The 22,004-nt window shown below is 39.9% G+C and overlaps 1 protein-coding gene across 4 annotated transcripts in view; it reads left to right on the forward strand.

Moving 5' to 3' along the window:
- znf609b (zinc finger protein 609b) overlaps window positions 1-22,004 on the forward strand; it is an 81,991-nt gene that overhangs the window by 28,410 nt on the left and 31,577 nt on the right. For all 4 annotated transcript variants that reach the window (XM_079663741.1, XM_079663740.1, XM_079663743.1 and 1 more), the window contains exon 2: window positions 3,017-3,903. In XM_079663741.1, the coding sequence (XP_079519867.1) occupies window positions 3,145-3,903 (759 nt within the window). In that variant the 5' untranslated portion in view covers window positions 3,017-3,144. The remainder of the gene's footprint in view (window positions 1-3,016; window positions 3,904-22,004) is intronic.

The raw sequence follows: 22,004 nt of genomic DNA on the forward strand, positions 1-22,004 counted from the left end.
ATAGATTGCTGAATGAAACTGGATCTGTGAAAAAAGGACAAGCACTCTGGGAGTTGCACAGGGCACTCGCTGGGACATTTCCTCAGTGGGGCTTTTTCAAAAGGGCTTGCGCTGCAGTTTCAGCTAAGGGCAGTACAGTAGGTCAACTGCAGATAGAGTTTCAACCTCTCTTTTGTGGAGGTGTCGGACAAATTAGACCTCACAACTGTTTACCCAGTCAAACAGGGACAGCTGCATCTCTCCACCCTCCGAAACCTGCCACTGACTGTTCTTCCTTTGGGGAGCCATCTGTGAGAAATAAGCAGGCACGGTGATCAAATGAGTGTTCAACAGCTTTACCTCTGTCACTGCTGGGGGTGATATGCATGGCCCCTTAACTGAATCAACATGAGCTCTGTGCATTATGGGATCCAGCTGCCATTTTGGTCTGTACTAATGAGGACTGAGTAATGGTAGATGGGGCAAAATGACTGCTATGCTTAAAAGCGTCTCTTGTGTACTGTAGTGGTGCTGTTGTATTTAATATAAAATTGGTCTTGGCTGGTAATAATCAGACAAATGTGTATATTAAATATTTATTGGAAGTCTTCCATTCCAGAGAGATTTATTTAATTGTACTCTCCCAATAGTAATGAAGCAGAAAATATGCTGATATCCCCATACAATCTCTTCGGATGCTGTCATAGTTATTGGAGAAGCTTAAGGATTTGACTTGATAAGCCTATCGGGGTGAGCTGTATTTACACAACGGCTAATAGTCTGGAGATGTAATATGAATTCGAAATAATTTTAAAGTTTGTGGTTTAAATGCTGTACAGGTGTGCTTTTGTTTTTGCAAATTAAAATTACGATTGGAATACATAAAGTAAAAGTCCTTTAGATATCCATTAGAGAGAAAAATTACAATTCTTTACTTAGGTTGCAAAACACAAAGCAAACACACCATGGCTACTAATCAGATATAAGAACCCATGTACATAGGATCTTTCCAGTGCTCTACTTCAAACTGTCGGGTTGTATTTTGTACAAAGCACTAGGGCTGTACCCGAATATCCGAATATTCGTTAGTTGGAGTACTATTCGGGTTTCAATTTCATTATTCGGATATTCTTTTTTTAATTGATTGAAATCTCCAATATCAACGTAAGAGCTTGTGCCTCTTCGGGGGATGCTAACACTTAACCATAAACGTTATCGTTTACTTTCTCCGTCTTTATATGTAGATATGACTTTTCTCCGTCACGTTGCTTCCATAGCAACAACAACTTTCTGTCAACAGCGCTAACTCCTTAAAAAATAAAAGCATGTCCATAAAACATAGGAAGCCAAGCCAAATTACACTTAAGACATATACAACTGCAACGAAAGTAACAAACACAATGCAATATCCTTTTCAATTTCAAAGAACACAAATTGGGTTACATTAACAAATAACTATAAAACAACAATACGGTAGAATAACAAAATGAATGCCGTGAATAAACCGAAATACACGTGTTGAAGCGGTTCGCTGCTGATTACTGCGCACCCTCCCCCCGCACGGGCCGAATATCCGGAGCCCGGAAAATGGTATTCGGGACAGCCCTACAAAGCACAAAGAGAATCATCAGATTTCACGCCTGTTTGAGGCAGTATTGATCTCATCGTCCTTCCACCACTCCAGAGTCTTTTGTGCTCGGGCTTCCTCATCCTTCATGTTCTTTATCGCACGGGGGGATGAGAACTAGATGTGAGTGTTAATTATTTACCAACATGCAGTGAGCTCTTGGGGAACCGTAAGTGCTAGATTTTCAGAAAATTCAGTCTTTCTGGAACCAGATCAACACCGTCAACACCAGTGATGAACAGCCTCTGAAGGGTTGAATTATAAGATGCAATGGAACCTTTTCCCCCCAGAACAGAGAGGAGTATCAAGTACCAGTACTTTATCCAGGGGGATTACCTGATGCCTTGTAACTGTGTTCTGCCATGAGTACCTAATAGCTTACACTATCCTTTCAGCAGTGGTACACAATGAAATTAAATGGATAAGATGTCTCAATGCCAACCATTTTTTGTCCAGGAGTTTTTTTATAAACATTTTGTACTATTTATATTGGACAATTACTTGGCTGATGCTGCAGGCGAGTACTAAGTATGTGCCATAGCCAACAGTATTTATATGGCATGTGTTATTTACAAGAGAAACTCAATGTGCTTTACATCAATTATTCCCCTGAATAGTTTCAATATAGCACAACTAAAAACACATTAAAAGTGGTAAAGATATTCATTTTCACAGCTATTCATGACAAACAAAAAACACATTGAGACATTTTCACATTTTCTTCTTTGCTATCAATTGCTGTCAGGACAGATTTGCAAATAGTAAGATAATATATAGAGGTCTTAAATACGTAACCTTAATCTCTTGAGGCTTTTGATGTTGATATGCAGTTTTTCCAAATTAGACTGGAGTCTGTCCTGTCTTCAATTTGTTGAAAAAAATAGAACATCGTGACCTTTTGACTATATTGTGTGAGCAAATACAACTCACCACTGTTCTCCCGAGACATACACTGGTTCATTCATGTTTTTAAGCTCCTCTGCTAAGGCAAGATTACCATTGTGTGCTTGAGTTGAAAAGGCACAGCTCCATAAACCATGTGGGGGTGTGTGAGGCCAGCTACTCCTTATTTATCAGCACTGACACTATCAGCAGTACCTTGTGAAAAGAGAGCTAGTCATTCAGAACAGTGGGGCCACCTTGGCTGTCAAGCAGGATTTAAGCTACATTTCCCATGGTTGCCATGACGACTGTGGGAATTGATTATGAGGAGAGGGTTTCGGAGCATTGCTGTCAAACCAGTGGGTATTACCATAGTGGTTTGCGCAGTGATCATCTGAGAATCACTGGCTTGTGATGAAACCATTTTTTTTCTATACCAATGAAACACACAGTTCTGTGGTGGCAGATTGTACTGTTTCTCTTTCAGAATTATTCACCTAATAATTCTCTGTTTTCTTTTCTTTCTAGGATAAAATGTGGTTAAATGGCACAAGAACGAGTAGACCGTGAGGATTCTCTAACCCTTGCCCCTGAGCCCCAACCGTCTGAGAGGGTGTCGGACCTCACTGAGGCAATCCTGGGCCGTTGGCACTAAAATGTCCCTAAGTGGTGGCACTGCAGGCGGGAAAGGTGTGGACTCTAATGCGGTGGACACTTACGATAGCGGTGATGAGTGGGATATCGGTGTTGGAAATCTGATTATTGACCTTGACGCTGATTTAGAGAAGGACAAACTTGAGATGTCTGGCACCAAGGAAGGCATGGCGGCACCACCCAGTGCAGTGGCAGCGTTGCCTGACAACATCAGGTTTGTTAGTCCAGTGTCTGGCTCTCAAGGCAAGGAGAGCAAATCCAAATACAAGCGCAGTAAGAACTCTAAAGACAATAGTAGCAAAGCCTCAGCTGGAGATGGGGGCAAAAAAGAAACTGCAGGAAGGACTCAAGGGGAGCCAACAGGCACAGCAGCAGGCGCAGGAGCTGCTGGCAACAATACCACCTCTGGAAAGAACATGGAAAAAGGGGGCAAAGCCTCCAGAGGTGTTCTAAGTGGTAAAAAAGAGAAGGAAGGGGCTGGTGGGAAAAGTAAGAAGGACAAAGCAGATGTAGCCCCAGTCGTGGCAATAGCTGCTGCGGAGAAGGATGTTGTGTCTCCAGCCCAAGTGGCTTTGGGGAATAGTCGAAATGCGTCCTTTGAGAACACACCATCAACAGACTTGGCAGAATCCAATCAAATGGGGAATATTGCACTTGAAGCTGTAGGGATAGTACCAGCATTGACGGCAAAAACTGAACCAGAGGAGGTGGAAAATGGTAACACTGAATGCAAGACATTAAAGAAGGTGAAAAATGAAAAGGTGAGTTTTTCCTTTTTGTTTATATTGTCTGGATTTGTATGTTGCTTTGTAACATATTTCACTATCTAGTGTTGGGATGTTTTTGTCTTTGTCAATAGCCATTTTCTTATCCAGGTTTTGCTGGTCCGATTGTAAAGTACGGTAAACATTGGTGTTTATAAAGTTGATGAAAGCAATATGCAGCTTTCAATACATTTGAATTAAAAGTTCAAAAATATTTAGGCGATTTGTCTCTCAGTACAAACATTACCACATACAAACATTCATCTGTTATGCTAGCACATTTTTGAGGTTGCTGTTAAAGTGTGCCTGAATTCAATTGTTGCGAGTTGTTGGCAACAACTCTGTTATGTTTTATTTTCAACACTTATACAGCTGTGGGGTGGTTTTTCTCAGAGAAAAATGTCTCTGTAAAGAATACGGGCTGTCATCAGTTAAATCATGATGGTATTAATTAATACAGTAGGACACTTAGGAACGAACGCTGCAGGGTTCTTGAAGTGTTGCTTTGTGATAGCTATCATAGAGGTTGTTGAAAGCAGGCTTGGAGATGCTCTTCATTCCCCAAAGCTGTCTGACATGTGATGCATAAAAAAAACTAGGGCTGTTCTCTTTTATTACCACACTGTGAATAAGGACACCATTGACGAGTATGATGCTGAGACTAGCTACAGGAAACATTGTTTTTTATCCTGGCAACAGAGGCTTGGTTCATTTCAAAAGGAATGGCCTTCAAGTTTCCAAACATGTCTTATACAATGTTAAGTATTAATACCAGCCAACATGAATTGCAATTACCCATGAAAGTGTTAATTACGGTACACGAGTCAGTAGAACCAAGTTCTTATGTTAGACAAGATTGTAACTCACATCACATGAGCCTTGATAAAGTAAAGTAAATGTCACATTATGTTCCACTTTAATTTTCTTTCACACAATTTCTATGAAATCTTACAAGAACAATATAAAGATCTGTGTAGCTTTTCACCCTCACTTATCTTGTTCACTCCTAGAGTTGATATATCGCTGTGTCTATTGTGTGCCTCAGAGCCTTTTCATGCTCAGGCAGTATAAAAGACAGCAGAGCAGGGAGGTGCTGAGGACTGTTTTTGTCTGTCATCGTGTTCCATTCTTAATCCCACAAGCCCCAGCAATGCCTGGTGGAGCAGTGTGTGGGGGAGGGAGCTGGTGCAAAGCACGCCTTCGTCGTTTTTCCTGCTGCTCTGAAAGTGGCATGGGGGAAGGGCTGTGAGGAGGAAGCCTGTTTGATTCCTTAAATCCAGGACACCCAGCCATGAACACAAGCTGTAGAGTCTCCTTGGGCGGACTCCTTTGAAAGGAAATTTCTGGAAAGTCTTTGTAATCATAATGTATTTAGAATGAAAAGGCTTTCGTGGGAGAACCACATGAATTGGTTTTCAACACTGTATAAAGGAAAGGGGTAACAACTGCTTTCAAACATCTAACTGATGAAAGATATCCTGGAAAACATGATGAAAAATTGTTTTGATTGTTGCACACATTCTTTTAGTCATGAAGAGCCGGTTTTAGGTTTAGGTTGGCAACTCCAGTTAAAAATAATATGTGCCTACAGGGTCTAACCGAGACTAGATATACAGTGTGTTGTATATTTAATTTAGTTGTTTACTTTCATTTTACCAATGTTTCCAACCATATTCAAACCTAGAGAAACATAGAAGTTTAATCAAGCTAATGCTCAGTTTCATTTGGTCGTCTGTAATGGCCTTTTTGGAGGGTGGTTTTCTACCAGAAGCTCATAAGTTGACTTATCCTACTTATACTACACTATAGATCTGTGTGGTTTTTAACTATATTTGAACCAAATAAAGGATTTTAGTCATTGGATCTCTGGTTTTTAAGATAAAGTCAAAGTTACATTTTGTTGACTTGTGATTGATATAAATACATTCTGGGTCTATCTGTTTTCTGGATCATCCCTAAACCCTTTTTTGACAAGATGTGGATGACTCTAATTGTTGCTCACTAGTCGTATACATCCCAAACATTAAGAATTTACATTACAATTCGCTGCCATACATACTGTTTTCCATATGTAATTTGACTGTAGAGCAGACTGGCTCTGTATAGATATATCCTCTGGCAACACAAGAAAAACAAAACGTGCTGCAAATGAAAAAGATAATCAAATAAATAATTACTTCTGAACCTCACTCGCACGTTGAAAATATATGGTTTTTAAAATATAAATTAAAAAAGAATTATTTAATCTGTACATTTGAAAGATGTGACAGAATGATATCAGGTAATAATGCACATGAATATATCCTTTACATTTTCTTAAACCTAGATCGTTGTAGATGTTTTTAATAATATGAATAGTTAATTAAATAATACTAAAACCATTATAGAAGAAAACAATTACAGTTGGGAGGAAGATTTGGAAGTTTGTCAGCATCATTACAACTAGACTGGTGATTTAATATAACTAGCTGTCCTTTTGCCAGCCGTGTAATCTACACATTAATCAGTATGTGTCCCTGTAGCGGTTCTCCATGGTCGAGGTGTAATAGCGCGGCTACATTGTCTGTGTCCTACGTTAAAGCTCCCCGAAGCATTGGCTCTCGAATGCTGAATAAATCATCTGTACTTCCTTAGCACAAGTGCTAACCACCTCTGAGTGTGGCTCACTCTCCCACCTCTCATTATACAAATCTAGAGGACTAAGGCATTCGTTAGCTGCCTCAATGTGCCACTGGCCTTGATAAATGGAGCAGCCCTCATGGAAAATTACATTGGCATGTTACTTTAAAAAGTAGGGAGCCAGAGAAAGGAAAGGCAGCCCTTGAATGAAAGAGCAAAGCCAGCGCTCTGGATGGCTGCCGGTGTCCAGTCCGGGTGGTGAAGGGATCTCATGAGAGCCACCTCGAGCTTTCTCTCTTTGCCCTTCAGTGCCTGGCTGACCGTTGCTATTGTGTTTCAGCTCATTCGTTTCAAGTAGTGCCAGGGCTTTTAAAGGTTCTGCAAGAAAAGAGACTGTGACTTATTTTAAGAATGGGAGTAAATCATATCAAGAAGCTCACTACAAAGCGAGGCTGTTAGCTTACTTGTTCTGGTAAAGTCGATAATGCTTTTTAAAAGACTGACAGCACTGTAGAGCTTGTTCAAACATTTTTGGATCTCCTTCACATCTTGCGTAAGCGTGTATCCTGAGCATTCACCTAAATGTGCACACTTTGCAGACGTTAGTGATGTATTAGGCTGCCAGTTCAATCATCAGAACGGCTTGTCGGAGGGTTGAATAGTGTTGTAAATCCCCTCCCCCACACCTTTCCAACGTCAGATTAGGGGCGGCTGTGTCTGACCATTTCAAGTCAGGGTTTGAACTTGTCTGTCAAACTCTCTGAATATCTTAATTTGTTAAGCCTTCACAGCCTTCTTAGAATCACACATTTAGACAATTACATTTTAAATAAATAACCAAACGTATAATTCTGATCAATGCTCAATTCCACAGAAAGCTGATAAATGAGTGTTGAATGATAGTATTGCGCTATCAGCCAGCCCCAGGTTCATTGCTGTTGTGATATCTGTGTTGTTGCCTCCGTCTGTTTTAAGCATTTACCCTCAGGGAGTCCCTCACTACTACAGGAAGAAAAACATTTGACACTAATTGTTTTCCACGTCTGCTATTGGCAGCTGCCTTGACAATATAATGTGAACTGGTTTGAGCTTGTAGGCAAAACAAAACACTAGACTACATAAAGTATGAAAATAAAATCAGGGACGTTTATACCAGACGTGTAGAACATTTTGTTCCTTTGAGTCACTGAGCAGCTGCTAGAATGGATATTAACAAATGTAGAAATGCTAACATTGGTTGAGCCTTTTATATTTTAATTTAATGTGAACATGCATGTCCTGGAGATACTCCTTTTTTCCACAGGCTAAGGCGCATACCATGCATAGTTTCATACCACAAATCTTCAAGGTTTATAGTTTCTTATCCCTCCGCTAACATGCCGTTGCAAATCAAAACAGCCAGTAGAATCTGTGTTAATCTAAATGGCTTGTGTAATCACCTGATGGAAAAGAAACGGCAGCAAAACGCAGATCTTTTTAAAATGTCCTTTTCACTGGTAATGAAATTAACTTTGAAAACTTCTGCAAATTGGTAAAAGAAAAACCTCACATTTTACCAACATATATTCATTTTTTGTATTATCTTACTGTTTATCAAACATAACCTTGGACTTAATAGAGGACTTATTCTGAGATGGGAATGACAGAGTTTTTAATAAATCTCAAGCTGCCACAAAACTAATAGACAGCTTCCAAAATCATTTGGCTCTGTCTCTAGTCATTTGATACTCAACCAAAACGCTGCCAAATGAAAGCAATGTGAATGTTCATCAAACATGTTTGCGCTTGCTGTCCCTCTTTCTTTTATTGGAGGAAGTCAATCATACAGTAATAATAATGAAACAGTGGAAGTAGTAAAAATGTTTTAAAAGATATATTATCCTTCCAGATTATGCCTCAGTCGTGCAATTTGTACATTAATGGATTAAGGCAACGTAAAAATAATTGTTTGTATTTTATTGCAATATGTTCATTGTTTTATGTTGCAAAACCCCATGTCGTATTTATATGCGCTTATTTCCATCACTAATAAGCTTTCTTCATCTCTACATAGTCCAGTATTTCTGCACCTAAGCTGCACTCAATAGCAGTAAGGAATCTATAACGTTACAAACATTTTCAGATTGTTGTATAGACTAGTCATCAACCTTCACCCTAGAAATCCATATTAGAGAATCGTTGTAGCATAAACCTCCATTATACTAGATTCCTCACAGCCCACACAGCAGACCGCACATCCAGATATTGAATTAGAAGAAGAATGTCACGGCCCACAAAGTTTATAGTCTCATTGCTCATGAAATCCTTGTTGAATGGCACCTCAGGCTTTTTGTTTAGAAATATTTAACACTGGAACCAGGTCTTTCCACTCATAAACACTGCTGCCTGCAGTCACCTTAACCTCAGTGGATATTAAGGGTGTAACGGTTCACAGAATTCATGGTTCGGTATGTACCTCGGTTTGGGGGTCCGGTACGGGTTCGGTACAACAAGAAAAAGCAAAAGAAAGTCCCAAATGCATAATTCCAGGTTTGTTTTTTATTTATTTTTTAACAGTAGTGCAAGTTTCAGTTTAAAAATAAGGAACTTTAACATTTTGAATAGTTAATTTTATTACACAGTTAAAAACAAACCACAAACAGTACCACACACACTCAGATGGCCGTATTATCTATAATGGCTGATGTCAAACAAAAAGGTTCAATAAGCTGTAAAACTAAAAAGAATGTCTGGAAAAAATCATAAAAATAAATAAATAATAAGATAGTGTTTCAATCACAATCAATAAAAGCCGGGGTCCTCTACTATTGCATACTGTAAGGGCGCAGCATAGCCGTTGAAAAACATATGCCAAAAACTTCCGTTATTTATTTTGGTCTCTCGGCTTTCATGTCTATTGGCTTCTTAAAAACAGCGGGGATAAGCTGTTGAACTGCTTTTGTCTTTTGCCGGGTTCCGGTGATTGGCAATTTTGGGTGATGCCTTCTGATATGATTTAGCATGTTTGGCTTGTGTTACCATTAGCATACCGCACCGCTGTCAAACAACGCAGGCACACCGTCCTCGTCCGATCCACCACTCGCACTCCACCGTTATTGTAGTCCACAGGGAACCCGAAATGTTCCAACACAGCTGATTTAAAAGAAGCAGGTGGGTCTTCTAGCTCCTGTGTTATCTGAACTCGCAATACCAGCTTTTATTCTTTTTGTATTTTGTTCGTTTTTTTGTGTTTTCTTCTTCTTCTTCATTTGTTGTTTAAGGGCAGATACCGTTACACGTATGTGTGTCTTGATTTGTGTCCCATCTCACCACTTCCTGAAGGCTTTTAGGATGTATTGTCACTTTTGATATTAAGTGTACTGTAAGCTTGCTATGACAACTAGTGCAATCTGGAATAATGGATGGTTTTTGGTTGGATTGAGTGCAACTGGTCTCAGGATCAAAGAGTCATATTGACACATGTTTCCTACCTACAATTCTAAGTTACTATTGCATAAATGATTTATGTGCACTATAAAAATGACCTGGCCTTTATAATAACTATATCCATGACAGACAAAATGTATCAACGGGAACATTTTTTTAAATCGTGAGCGACAATTTCTCCAAAGCTAATCCTGTTGGAAATAAACCATGAGAATCCATGCTGGTAGTCTGAATGCCATGTTGTTAGGTTTAATACTCGTAATCTAAAATCTACGTCTTTTAGATTTCTTTCATCAGTTCAATTTTTTTTACAGTTTTTTGTGTTTTGTTTGAGTAGAAATTATTTGAAGGTTCTGTTTTATCCGTTAGGTCTCTTTTGTGAAGTGTCTCAGAGATCTTAACTCATAATGTAACACAAATAGAGACTCCCAGATGTCCTTTTTGTGAATGCATTTCTTTCCAAGTTGTCAAAAATATATGAGCTTCAGAATATAATGTGGGTCATACCTGCAGAATGTAGAAAAGGAAAAGACTTCTGGCATTCAGCCTCTTGAAACTTGGTAAAAGTTTTATTTTAACACCAGTGTCATCTTAGAAACGTAATGTAACCTTCTGTCTTATACACAGCATTAGAATTATTGTGATGGATGTTCTACAGGGACATAAAACTACTTTTGCAAAAAGCAATCACAGGTCTGTCAAACAAAGCCTTTGTCATGCTTTGTCTTTGCCTCCCAGTCTTTCTCTCCCTTCTAAGCTTTCCACGAGGTGTGTTGCTGTGTCTGGATCAGCTTGCTTGGGGAGAGCAGGAGGCATGTGTGGGGGGAAGGGAGAGCAAAGGCTTGTACCACTAATTCAGCTCATGAAAGACTTATGCAGCTGTCTTCCATTGTCAGCCTGCACATTTCCAGTGTGCCTCATTTCGCCTCTCAATGCCTGAGTAGCAAGAGAGCCAGGGAGGAAACAAACCAGAAGAAGACTGCAGAAACAAGCAAGGAGAAAGAGAAAACCAAATATCAAGACTTTCGCTGGAGTCCTGTTTTTACTATTCAAACTGTAGTGGGTGTGTGGTTGACTATGGAGTCTAATAATAAACCATGAGCCTATTCAGACCCAGTGTGCAGTATGCAGATAGATAAAAAAAAAAAAGGGCTCTGCTGTGGGGAGAGGGGAGAGAGAGGGCATGTGAGGGGTAAGAGGGGGAGGAGGTGGTGAGGGTAAAGAAGTGCCTTAGATTAGGAGAGGAGGGAGGGAGGCTTGAACAGTGTTATGAATGGATAGAGTCTTTAACCCCCCAACACACTGAATAGTTTGTCACAGGCTGCTGCGCCTGTATGTGGAATGAGAGAAGCTGGCTGAGAGCTCTTGGATTCCTGAATCCTTGAGGCATGTGGTCTGATTAGCAGAACAAAACCCACACAGTGGGGAGGAGCAGACGTGGCTTTTCCCCCTCTCAACTGGAATTTTCTACTAGCGAGGGAAGAGGTGGCTGAAAGTTTGTACTGACTGTTAAAGAGTTAGCAGAACACGTTTGGGGATTTCTCCATAGTTTGGCCACGTGAGAAGCACTTACTCCTTTAATTCTTTGGTCGTTCCACCTCTTAATGTATTGTATGTTTTGTTGTGCACATGCTAAAATCATTATTTGTATCCACATCGGTTTGACCATGGAACACTGGGTGAGAACATATTTCGCAGTTCAACATCTTTACAGCTTGTGAAAGGTTTTGGTTTTTTTAACAAAGAGGAAGTTTACAGCTAGGCAGTGTTTGAGCAAGAGTGATTAAAGAGAGGATTACATGTCTTGCCCTCCCCCTAATTCTTTTCTAAGGGGATTGTTTGCAGCCAGTTTGTTTTTAAATTGAACATGTTCAAAATAATCACTAACGCTTCAGCTGTGAAATTCCTTACTTCATTGCACTTGTGCCTGTTATCAAAGAGTATTTATTCCTCTGCAGTATAATGTTGCTTGTATATCTGTGTCAACCATTTTTATTTTTTTCTACATCAAGATGAAATGCTAAATGTAGCATTTGGAAACCTAGAGTCTTATAGAAAACCTGCCACCAGAAGGCCTGAATCCTGCAAACCCCTCTGGAACCAGTCCTGAGATGTTCTAGCTTGATATATGAAATGCTGCATCCTGCGATTTGTGTCTCGGGCCAGTGAAATATCAACAGCACATACCTGGCAATTCTTTTGGTGAGGTATCAATTTGTTGTTTGGTCTAGTCTATAAAACATCAGAAAACAGTGAAAAATGCCCATCACAACTTCTTAGGGCCCAAGGTGACATTATCAAATCCCTTGTTTTGTTGGACCGACTCCAAAACCCTAAAATCTTAAATGTACTATCTGTCAGTTCAATGTAAGACATTTAAAAACCTTCAAAAGAAAGATACTGAAATTATTAATTAACCATCAAAAATATTAAAATGCATTTCAAAATGAACTGAAAAACAAGCTCTTTAGTACTTTCAGTTAGGTACCAATTGGACAAACGTTTACTTTACTTGTGTATGGGTGGTGTGGGAAATGAATAACGAGTACATGTCTGAACCTAAGACAGCATCTTTTAATGGGCTCATAAATGTGTTTCAGCATGCACTGCCGTAGGCTAACATCTCATCTAGACTGGACAATTTACTCGGTTGAGGAAGTAATTTCTGCATACCAAAAGACCCAAGCAGAACAAGCTTGACTGTCCGTCTAAAATTCTTAACTCAGTTCTGCCTACCAGCTGCTACTGTGTGATTATCTTTCATTTGCCTAAAAAGAAAGCATGTTACTACACATGCGTGTTTAAGTTGTGTGTACTTCCAATATATTCTCCTGCAGTGTCTCTTTTTTGTTAACATTGAAGATCTGGACTACAAACCACTTCATTAAACAAAAATAATTGTACAATAAAACCATTTACTATGAGAATAATAATCCTGGTATCTTTTTTTTATCGACTCCTGTTACACTTGGCTTGGCTTCTTCTCATTTGACCCTCAATAAAACCTCTGCAGAGGTAGACGACTAAGCAAACACACTTAGTGGCTAATCCATTTTGTTATCTGTCAGATGGCCTTGTTTGGGGTGTTTGTTTGTCATGTTACGTCTGAGGAGATTCTCTGGTCTTCTCCCTCTTGTTACATTTAGTTGGCTGTTGAAAGGCTTGTCTGCCAAATATAGAGCAGCGGTCCACATTTCAGCATGCGAAATTGGAGAAGCAAGTAAGATCATGTGCGCGCCCTCCCCTGCGCTCGTCTGAGAGGTCAGCCTCGAGAGCAAGGCTTTTATACAAGCTTTTCTTTAATCCAGAGGCTCGTCTGCACATTTTGAGAATAATTGAATATCATCTGTTAAAACATAAATAGCTGTGTATGAATAAAAAATGAACAACATAGTTATATGGCTTTATTCGGTGAGAAGAATAAATGTGAGGTTTGGTGAGTTGTGTCTGTGATCGCATGCTTCCAAGCTTGGAAGTACAGATCTGAGATGAAAGGATTTTCTTTCCTATTCTAATCCGCACAGGCAGCTAGGCCCTTGTGATTATTCCCGCCCCCTTCTCTCCACTCATCTCTTTGAATGCAGGGCCTTTCTAATTCACCCTAAAAAGGGTTTCAAAAGGGGATTATACTACTGATAAAAATTAAAGCGAGAACACGTCCGTCCTTTGGGACCAATGTCAAACATTCATGAGTCGATGGATGCTCACATTGTGCTCAACATTGAACTGATTTGGAGCAGTTTATACCAAACTTTTGATATAGTGTTTTTATTATATTTTTGAGAGGTTATTAATGTTACTGTTTAAATGTTGAAAAAATTCACGAAGATTTGTGCACAGCAGCACAAGAGCATAGGCCTACACATAGTAGATGTATTCCTTTTATTCAGCAGTATTTGCCTTAGATGTACATATTTGAAAAGCATGATTCCTATAAGTTTTACATCGAAGCCCTTAATGTTAAACATGTTTGGGAAAGAGAGTGTTTGAGAACGAGGAGAAGCTTGTGGCTCACCGACCTGGGCCTCAGTCCAACAACTTAACGCCTCAGAAGCGCTTAAATCCTCACACCCAACCAAATGCTCTTCAAGAGAAAAAGAGAAATAAATAAACTCTATGTATTAAGTGTACCATCCTTTTGCCGTAGCTAAAGTTTTGCTTTGCTGCCAAGTCTTTTCAAACTCGATGACATGGAACTATTTGAAAGTAGCTTTTACACAGACAGCGGTAGGGTAGAGAACATGGATTGTTTCATACAAAATGCAAGTCGGGTAACTCTTATGGTAAAGTATGGACAGTTTTCAATAATTTACACAAACGAGGAATAAACTCAGTCAAAAACTACAAAAATCGTGTTGGATCTTGGACCCACACAGGGTCCACTGTGTGTGTGAAGCTATCTATTGACTGAATGTTGTAATTGACTCTCCATACCTCATCTGCAGTTTGCCCTTTTATTCCTCCTCTTTGGGAAATTAACTTATCTTAATATTGTAGACTTCTGATCTCTTTGTCTTATAGATGATCTGTCCTTAAAAGCCTAAATGCCATAAGTGATAAATGTAGGTTGTCCTCTGCTTATACCCCCTCTCCAACATTGTTTGTGTGCCAATTACTTTTATAGTGCCCAGACTGTGTGGAGGTTTGATTTTCCCGTGCTGTTTCCGTTCCCTTAAACAAGAGCAGCACATGCATCAAAGTCACCCCTGCCACAGCACAGTTCTCCTATGAATGCTGATATGCTCAATGGAGACTGCATCAGTGTCCTTGAATACAGAAGCGTTGCATTATCTATTGTAGGCAGAGAAAAACTCCCCCTGTCAAAACAATGTTCACCCAATATTATGCTGTTTTTCTCTTCTGTACCCTTTCGGTCAGCAGTTTTGTCAGTTATCTACTGCAGCTAGGCTAAAGTTGTAATGTGGGTGGTACAAATCCAGGTGTATATTACTCTTTATCAGAATCCAGGCAGATACCTTAGAAACTATTATTTTTCCTTGGGTCATCACTCCTCATACCGAAAACCATTTTATTTTTCCCGGTAGACTACAAATGGATGTCTTTGGGGAGAAAACCATAAACCACCTGGTAAAAACCCATGCAAACACAAGAAGAACGTGCAAGGAATTTGAGAAATGCTTTAAGCATTTATTGACTTCATTACTCCAAAACATGGGCATTCTGCCGTTCACCTTTCAATGGTTGAGTTGGAGGATAAAGTGCTCCTTGTATGATAACTTTCAAGAGTTGTAAAAACCTTGTTTCATGGTATTATTAACCTTTGTGCAGTGTTAGCATCTGATAAGCCTTCACGTTCTTAGATGCATAACTCAAACTGGCTTCCAGATAGCATTGTGTTGTTATGGCTAAATGCACCTACTTAGCCAATGAGCTACTGCAACACCATGGCACGGTGTCTGTGCATCCAAAGTGTTAATTTGCCATGTGGCTAACCAGCTTACCTTGTCAGATTTACAAAACATGATTACTTGATAATCTCTGCCCTTAATTCCACTTTATACTATGCAATTATATAGGCACATCTTTGTCATCTGTCTGTGTCCAAGAGGAAGTTACCTACTGACAAACATGTTTAAATTAATCTCTGTGCAAACAAATAATGTGTAGTAAAACCATTTTTGGACTGTTGCACATTTGATTCGTCCTTGTTTCTACGGTGAAATCATTTCAATCAGGAGAGACTTCAATTTGTTTAAAGAACATTTATTGACACATTTCATATGATAAATGTTAAGTCTTTGGCGATTAGACCCCGATCCTGAAATCGTATATCTAAAGGGGGAAATGCAGCCGTTAGCATATAGGGAACTCCCCGGGGTCTAGACACTGGTGATGATGCTGAAGATCTGGATTTGATGAGGAGATGGGATGAAGAGGAGGTGTGATAAGGTCTTTGGATTAAGTCTCCTGGCACTGGGTATAGTGCTGTGTACCTGGACTCACAATCAGGTTCAGGTCCGGACTCAAGTCCAGAGGTTCAGGTTCAGGTCCGGACTTATAAGTCCGGACTTGTGTCAAGTTGTGTGAGTAACTAAAGTGAACTTATTGTGAGCTAATTATCAATTGAAAATAAACTCATAATCAACTCAAATTCAAACTCGTCAGGTTTATTGTGCCCCCTTCCAACTAACTACACAACACAACTACATACATAATGATGTACATACAAGACTCAATATGCAAGAGTACAAGTCTATGTGTTCTTGTTCAAGAACAACAGCATATTGACATTGTCTGGGTGAAGTGTTGCTCTTTCGGCAGACACTATATCACCATACATACAAAGGAGTTAGCTTAGCTACACTACCAAATATGGCAACCAGCATCCCACGCTGTCAGTGTCCACTATGTCTAAGCCAGCTTCCCTTGACGTCACACAGATCTCGCGAGCAGTTGTGATATTTTGCGAGACTTCGTGAGTTCAGTAATGGGCGCCATATCAGAAGCCAAAACAATGTTTTTCGTCTTTTCTCAGCGCAAATTTCTCGATCTATGGAAGGTTTTAGATGGTTTAGAACAAAAAGGAGAATATACGTAAGTACCGGTTCCCGACGTTCCGGTTTTAACCGGACTTGAACCGAAACTTTTTACAAGTCCAGTACCGGTTCGGCGTACCGGTACGCAGCACTAACTGGGTATGATGAAAGGAGGTGGATGGGGAGGAGGCGGGCGGCAGCATGAACACCTGAAATCACAGCTGACTGCAGGAGAGAGGAGAACCATTTTAAAGTTTGGCTGCAGCACAGTGATTGGCTGCTGGAGAATGAGGTGAATGTAATAGGTTATAGACAACAACGCTTGTGATGAGCTGATTATATGCAGCTGCGGAGTGAATGTATATACACCCAGTCTTCCTGAAAGAACTTGCGCTGAGCTTCATTTAAAAATGTACCTATAAAAGTATACAAGGGTTACTGTGTTTGTGTGTCTACTTCTCCACTGCTTAGCTGAAGGGTTGATTGCTTGGCATATTACGAATGATTTCCCTCTAACTTGATATGCAGGGCAAACCAAAGTGATCCATGTACCGTAGTTGTTTTTTTGTTGTTGCTGAGAATACCTTTTCCCCCTCCATCTAAATAATCGGCCATTACCAAAGTATGCACTTTTGTTTTGCTACGAGAGTTAAATATTCCTGTGTGCATTTCTTTCCCTTCAGAGGGCTATTTCCAGATATCCCAAAAGGACTTGAGGGTGTTTGTGTAGGGGCTGTGTGAGTAGATCAATAAAGGTGAAGTTAATATGGAGATGAGCTCCTCTTCGTAGTGGAGGCTGGGGAGTTGTTTAGTCCTTGGCGATGAGCTGAGCTCGCACATTCAATTATGTTTCGTAAGTAGGACCTTGCTGTCCATCTGGAAAACTAAATTATATTTAATCATATCCATTAGGTGTATGTGTCCCTTGAAGAGTCAGACATGTTGCTGTTAAATCCATTCCCTTAAGATATATGTCACAATTATTATGGTATTTTTTTATTGTTCATAAAATAGCTCAGCCTATTACTCTAGAGGTCCTGGCAATTTGGTTATTGCTGAATAATGTGATATTTAATATACCTTAAGAAATATGCTGCTTTGTTCCTGTGCTGCCTGACCTTCAGAATGTACTTCCCCATTATAATGATCTGACGTTTTGTCCTGATGTAGTTAAGATGAATGTCAAACCTGTTACCTCAATACATCAATTTAAATGATGTTGACCATATTCATATACATTGTATAAGGTGTTCATTTGTTGGCTGCAGACTAGGGCTGCACGATTTTGGGAAAAAATCTAGGGATGTCCCGATCACCTTTTTTTGCTCCCGATCCGATTCCGATCATTTGATTTTGACAATTTGCCGATACCGATTTTTCCCGATTCGATCTTTATGCAATGCATTAAGAGAAGAAAAAAAGCATTAAAGTTGTCACTTAAGGTTATTTTTTTAATTTAAATTGGATATTCTATCCAACATGGATATAGCTTCCTTTTTTTCACAGCAGCATCAGTTCAGTTGTGCAGCATTGGATCAAAACAAAATAAAGCTTATCAGTACTCGTTAGCTTACTGCTACAATTAGACACTGCACCCTGCCCACTCTGTTGCCAGATTTGAGAGAAATAAGCAGGTCTATGAAAACAAGCCCCAAAGAAGCAACACATACATGATGTTGTGTAATTTGAAACCAAAACTAAGGCCTCAGGATGACTTTAAGACTTGAACATGGTCATTTTTGTTTTGCAACATTGAATACGCATTTAAAAAAAAAGTATTTATAAAAAAAAAAAAATTAAATCCCGATCCCCGATTCTTTTCCTCCCGATTCCGATCTTTTGAAAATCACGTGATCGGCTCCGATCCCCGATCACGTGATCGGATCGGGACATCTCTAAAAAACATCTAATTGCGATTTTTCTGACAAATATTGCGATTGCGATTCGAATTGCGATATTTGTTTTTAAGCAACCCAACGGAAGTTTATTGTATAATGTGGACATAACTCCGGCTAGGAAGGTCGTATCAACGTACTCCCGTCTCTAGCAGCCTGAGCTACGAGTGAAAGAACTAAACTTACATGAAACTTCCGTTAAAAGTCAAGCTTCAGTTTAAGATTCTCCCTGTAATAGAAACATGTGATGGAGCAGGCTTTGCGATTTGATAATCGCATCATTTCAAATTTCGATTTTCAATCGATTAATCGTTCAGCCCTACTGCAGACCTCGATTAATCCTGGTAGAAGTCGAGAGAAGTGTTGTGTATAAATTACTAAGATCCAAACAGGCAATGTGTTGGGAGAAAATGTACTTGGAAGAACCTTTAAAGGTCCTATGACATGGCCATTTCTACTGATCATAATTCCATTGATGAGGTCTACTAGAATAGATTTATATTGTGCAATGTTCCAAACTCACATTGGTTTCTCATACAGCATCTCTGTATAGTATGTGTATTCACTCTTTGTCCTACACGGCTTGTTGGAGCTCCTGCCACCCCCCTCCCTGTGAGCCCACTGTGCTCTGATTGGTCAGCTCGCCCACTCTGTTCTGATGAGTCCACCACCGTTACAGCTAGGGGTGTAACGGTTCACAAACGTTTCGGTTCGGTACGTACCTCGGTTTTTAGGTCACGGTTCGGTTTGGTATGTTTTCGGTACAGCAGAAAAAATTATCACAAAACATAAAATATATATATATATTTTTTATTATTATTAAACTGTGAATAATGTATTCACTCAAATAAATACAAAATAAAATAAACATTAAGGTGCAGCATTTCGATGAACTGAAATAATATGTATTTGAAAGGTACTAGTACCTAAGCAGCCAGTTTGACATTATCACTTGCTCGTCATTGTATTTTCATGTTTTTTTAAAGAAATATTAACTTGTCCACATTGCTTGCCGAAAGGGCAGATCTGCTGGCACTAACAATGTCTCCTGCTGTGGAGAACACCCTCTCGCTAGGGACAGAGGCAGCAGATGTGAGCAAATTACACTAAACGCTGTGACGCAGCACCTGAGATTACTTCCAAAAAGTTGTTCACGTTCTCAATTTTTTACGTTTAACGTTATATTAGTTCGGTACACACCGAAGGGCTATGTGTACCGTTACACCCCTAGTTACAGCTGAACATCAGTGTTTATGTGTTACAATGGCGTTGGCAACCAGAAAATGACACCAGTAAGGACAAACAGGTGAGAATGCTGCGTGGGGTCTGGGTGCCGTGTTGGCGGGACGTTGCGCGGCTCGCTGCTGCGAGGAGCGGACACTGTGAGCTGGGTTCATTTCCTGCTTACTGCTTTGGATCGGCGAAACAGCGCGAATAGACGCGGGAAGAGGGTGGTGCTGAGGGGGCTGCAGCACCTCCATCTGCGAGGCTCTACTAGTAGCATAGACATGTCTTTTCTGTGTTAGAGTTTTACTCGCTACAGGGTGTACATTGAGGGTTTGTGACTTTGCAGACCGTTTACATGCATAAAAACCTACATAACACACAAGGGGACGGGTAATAACCAGAAAAGCATGACATGGGACTAGGGCTGGGCGATATATCGAGTTTACACGATACATCGTGGATTGCACTCCATGCGATGTCGTAAATGACCACATCGTGAACATCGAGTATTATGTTGTCAAATCAATTTCCCGCCGCGGCCAAAATGAGCTTTCCTGTCTCCCTCATAGACACAGTCACACACGCAGGCACACACGCAGGCCCCGTCTAACTTGCACACAAACATTACACACATGCACAGTGACAGAGAGCAGGGCTCGACATTATAAATGGCCCGCTGGCTCGGAAGCACTATTTAGACACCCCGGGCCAGCATAACGTACTTTCCACTTGCCCGCTCGGGCCACTAAAAATATTGCTTAAAAAAAAAAAAATTGTCCAGTGGTATAGATACTTTGACAAGCAATGTTGTTAAATTGTTTCGTTTATTAACGCTACAATATAGCGTTTCGTGAGGCGGTTGTCGTTGTTGGGTGAAAGGCCAGCGCGAGCAGGCTCCCGTTTGCCCGTGAGTGCCGGGCAAAAAACTATCTTCAAATAAAAGAAAGTCACCGGAGGAGTTAAAGGAGAGTGACAGGTAGCATGAGAAGAAGAGGGAGAGAAAGTTTCAGCCAGCTTGATCGATGGAGTTGTTTTCTCGTGGTGCAGTGACGCGTCCTAAAACCCTTTTTATAATCTATCGATTAGATTTACGATTCGAAAATTATAAAAGTAGGGAAGACATGTGGATATTATCCGGCTGAACAAAACTTGCATTTATCAAACAGGTTTGTTTTCCACAGACCTTATTTCCAGCTATTTTCCAAAACCCTATGGAGAAATCCCATTGCTTTTTTGTCGAGGGAACGAGCAGCTTACTTCCTGGTTTTAGGACGCGTCACTGCACCTCTCAATATGATGCCAATATAAACAAGGTCTTCTGTCGGCTCTGTACATCAATGCCGACCTATGCTGACAAGTAAGTGAAGAGTAGAAAATTTAAAAGGTATTGGCTATAGGGAAATGTCCCAGCAGTTTAGGAGAATGAAGGTTCTAATCTAATCTAATACATAGCCATTACATGTCTAATTCCTGATAATGACAGGAAGACAGAAAGCGCATTATACTAATAATAATAATACTACTCATAATAATAGCAGACATTTTTGAACAATGACCACAATATCATTATTTTAATAAACCAAATATGAAAAATTGAGGAAAATGAGGAAGAACTGATGATTCAAATGTTGTAGTACAAGTAGTAATGTAGTTAGTGCATAAATTACTATTGCAACAAATGTGTTCATTTTCTTCATTATTAGTCGATTTTTTTAATGCAGACATATGTTGCAGGGACTACTAGAATCATCATACTGGCGTGACTGTAAACATGTAAACACAAAAAAAAATCCTCTTTTTTTTGTTTTTTTGAGGACATTTCGGAATATATATATATCGTATATCGCGATATAGTCAGTAAATATCGCGATATCATTTAGAGACCATATCGCCCAGCCCTACATGGGACCTTTAAATGAAAAAGTATTTTTGCCTTCTGTTCTTTGGCTAAAGTATGTTGAACATAAGGCATCGAATACACAAAGTCATTCTTGCATATCTTGGAAAAACGACATACATAGATATTTGAAACTATCAACCTTAAAAGGCATTTATCTTTGATGTAACCATCCATAATTCTGTCCCCTGGGTCTTAAGTCTACCAGTAAGTCCCCAGGATAAATAAAGATTGAGATGGAGTTATCACCCATGTTTTTGGATAGCAGCAGGGGACTACAATGACTGTTTATATTTACCAGGGCATTAGCAGATTAGGCACTCAAACTAACAAGGTCATCAAACTCGATGGCTGCGAGCAGCAGACCTCTGCTAAGCGTCTGGCAGAGAGAGAGAGAAGGGGAGATTTGGTGTGTTATCCTGTGTCTCTTTACTTTGGACATCACCTCAGCCTGACGTAGTAGTGCTTTGAATGACTTGAAGGGCACAGAGGTATAATTTCTGCTGAGATTCCTTCTGTGTGGCTGCAATGTCATGC

The sequence above is a fragment of the Notothenia rossii genome, assembly GCF_949606895.1.
Source record: "Notothenia rossii genome assembly, chromosome: 2".
NCBI lineage: Eukaryota > Metazoa > Chordata > Actinopteri > Perciformes > Nototheniidae > Notothenia > Notothenia rossii.